Source organism: Limulus polyphemus, unplaced genomic scaffold (genome assembly GCF_000517525.1).
Source record: "Limulus polyphemus unplaced genomic scaffold, Limulus_polyphemus-2.1.2 Scaffold10376, whole genome shotgun sequence".
NCBI classification, from domain to species: domain Eukaryota; kingdom Metazoa; phylum Arthropoda; class Merostomata; order Xiphosura; family Limulidae; genus Limulus; species Limulus polyphemus.
Window position 1 is genome coordinate 14,649 of NW_013675986.1, and position 2,483 is coordinate 17,131.

Genomic DNA, 2,483 nt, shown 5'->3' on the forward strand with positions numbered 1-2,483 from the left:
TCCGAACCCGCGACCCGTAGATTGCGAGTTGAGCGCTTTAACCACCTGGCCATGCCGGGCCCTAACAAAAATGAAATATTGTAACACTTACCTATTAATGGGAAGGATACTTTTGTTGTTGTTGTTTTTTTTTTCTTAAAGAACATTTCGTGCGATTTTTGTCACTTTGAAGGAAAGAAAACACTGGCGAGTCTTGAAATAAGGAGAGTAGTGTGTGTGTATATATATATATACGCGGGAAGCTCAAACTTACTTCAAATTTTATAATTTTTTACAATAACCTTTTCGTGTACCCCCGTACAAAGGTACAACAGTTTGGGAATCCCGAGTGTAAAATACACAGCGGGAAAAGTAATGAAGATCATGAATTACTCTTCAGTTTCGTTGGTTCGAAAAGTAAATCAAGTTCAGATTGCTAAGCCTGAAGAAATGAATGTCCCCCATTGGGTCAGCGGTACGTTTAACGACAAACAACGCTAAAATCCGGGGTTCAATACCTTGTGATGGACACAGCGCAGATAGTCGTTTGTGTAGTTTTACGATAAAACAAACAAGGAATAAAAGGAAATTGATAAACCTTAATACAACAATATATGTCATTCAACAAAATATCAATACTTAAAACAATATACGTCATTCAACAAAATATCAATACTTAAAACAATATACGTCATTCAACAAAATATCAATACTTAATACAACAATATCAGTCATTCAACAAAATATCACTACTTAATACAATATACGTCATTCAACAAAATATCAATACTTAATACAATATACGTCATTCAACAAAATATCAATACTTAATACAATATACGTCATTCAACAAAATATCAATACTTAATACAATATACGTCATTCAACAAAATATCAATACTTAATACAATATACGTCATTCAACAAAATATCAATACTTAATACAACAATACACCTGGAGAAATAATTTAAAAAGTTTTTTATGTGGCAACTTGTCAAATACTTTCTGGAACTTTAAATCGACATCCATAAACAGTAACCTTTCAGAAGACGAAACAAATATTTGTGTCCCGTGATAAGCACCTTCATATTACAATATCGTTAATTTGTCTCGCCAGAATTACATGTATAACGCAGTATCTATATTTTTACCAATATGAGTATCTCTATCGTATACTTTGTCAATATGTCTTGAATAAGCATACTTGTGATATACACGTCTTTTTATAATTTTATAGCATGGCTACTTACTTGTTACTGATGCGATTAATAGTTAATTTTGGAGGAAATTAAATTAATAAATTTCTTTTTGTTTTGTCAAGTGCACGGGTCGTCTCTATCTCTGGCATCAACAACATCTTCGTTATATTTAACGGTAAGTCTGGGGGGGGGGGGAATGAAACGAATTTATTTTTCTCTGTATGATTCTCTTTTAACTTTTACCTTTGGTGAAAAAGACTCAAGAAATGTGTAACATTGCGTTGTTGTTGTTATTGTTGTTTAATATTGTTAACTGCTACAAATTGTTGGAATAGTTCTCAGTTGGCGCAAAGAGTTCTGGATTGAGCGAAACGCGTCGTCGGCAATTGATATGGCAAATATGGTGCGATTGGAGTACTATAATTAATCATTCTTGAAAGTTATTAAAAGAATAGATAAAGAATGTAGTGTTTAAAAATGTATTAGGCCTAATATTAATGTTTTATAGCTGTAATAAAATTAAATACTTGGTTTGAACAATCGTCAAGTTTTTCTTTTTATTATTTTTATTTAAAGAATGATGACGTTTCGAGCTAGCGCTCTTCGTCAGGTCGTCCAGTTTACAACTATATTTATTTTTTTATAACTGTACCACACAATATTTAGCAAAATGAAACCCTTTCTTTCACAGACTGACGAGAAATATGCTCACGAGATTAACAAGTTACGAAGAGAACTAGAGCAGGCAAACGAAAAAGTGGCTACCCTGACTTCCCAGTTGACGACCAATGTAAGTATTGTTATTTTGTTGAATGACGTATATCGTTGTATTAAGTATTGATATTTTGTTGAATGACGTCTATCGTTGTATTAAGTATTGATATTTTGTTGAATGACGTCTATCGTTGTATTAAGTATTGATATTTTGTTGAATGACGTATATTGTATTAAGTATTGTTATTTTGTTGAATGACGTATATTGTTGTATTAAGTATTGATATTTTGTTGAATGACGTATGTGTGTGGGTGGGGGATAAGTTGGTTCATTGGACAGAAGAGTGGCTAGATGGAAGAAAGCAGAGGTTTTTTTATAAATGGCGTTCAGTCCAACTGGATTAATGTCACAAGTGGGGTACCTCAGGGCTGTGTGTGTGTGTGGGGGGGATAAGTTGGTTCATTGGACAGAAGAGTGGCTAGATGGAAGAAAGCAGAGGTTTTTTTTATAAATGGCGTTCAGTCCAACTGGATTAATGTCACAAGTGGGGTACCTCAGGGCTGTGTGTGTGTGTGGGGGGGATAAGTTG

At 33.5% G+C, this 2,483-nt stretch overlaps 1 protein-coding gene across 1 annotated transcript in view; it reads left to right on the forward strand.

The window, feature by feature from the left end:
* Window positions 1-1,969, forward strand: part of LOC111083620 (neuron navigator 3-like) — a gene marked incomplete at its 3' end in the record, with an annotated part of 7,327 nt that extends 5,358 nt beyond the window's left edge. The window contains exons 4-5 of the mRNA XM_022380253.1: window positions 1,302-1,354; window positions 1,871-1,969. Coding sequence (XP_022235961.1) covers window positions 1,302-1,354; window positions 1,871-1,969 — 152 coding nt within the window. The remainder of the gene's footprint in view (window positions 1-1,301; window positions 1,355-1,870) is intronic.
* Between the last annotated feature and the right edge of the window lie 514 nt (window positions 1,970-2,483).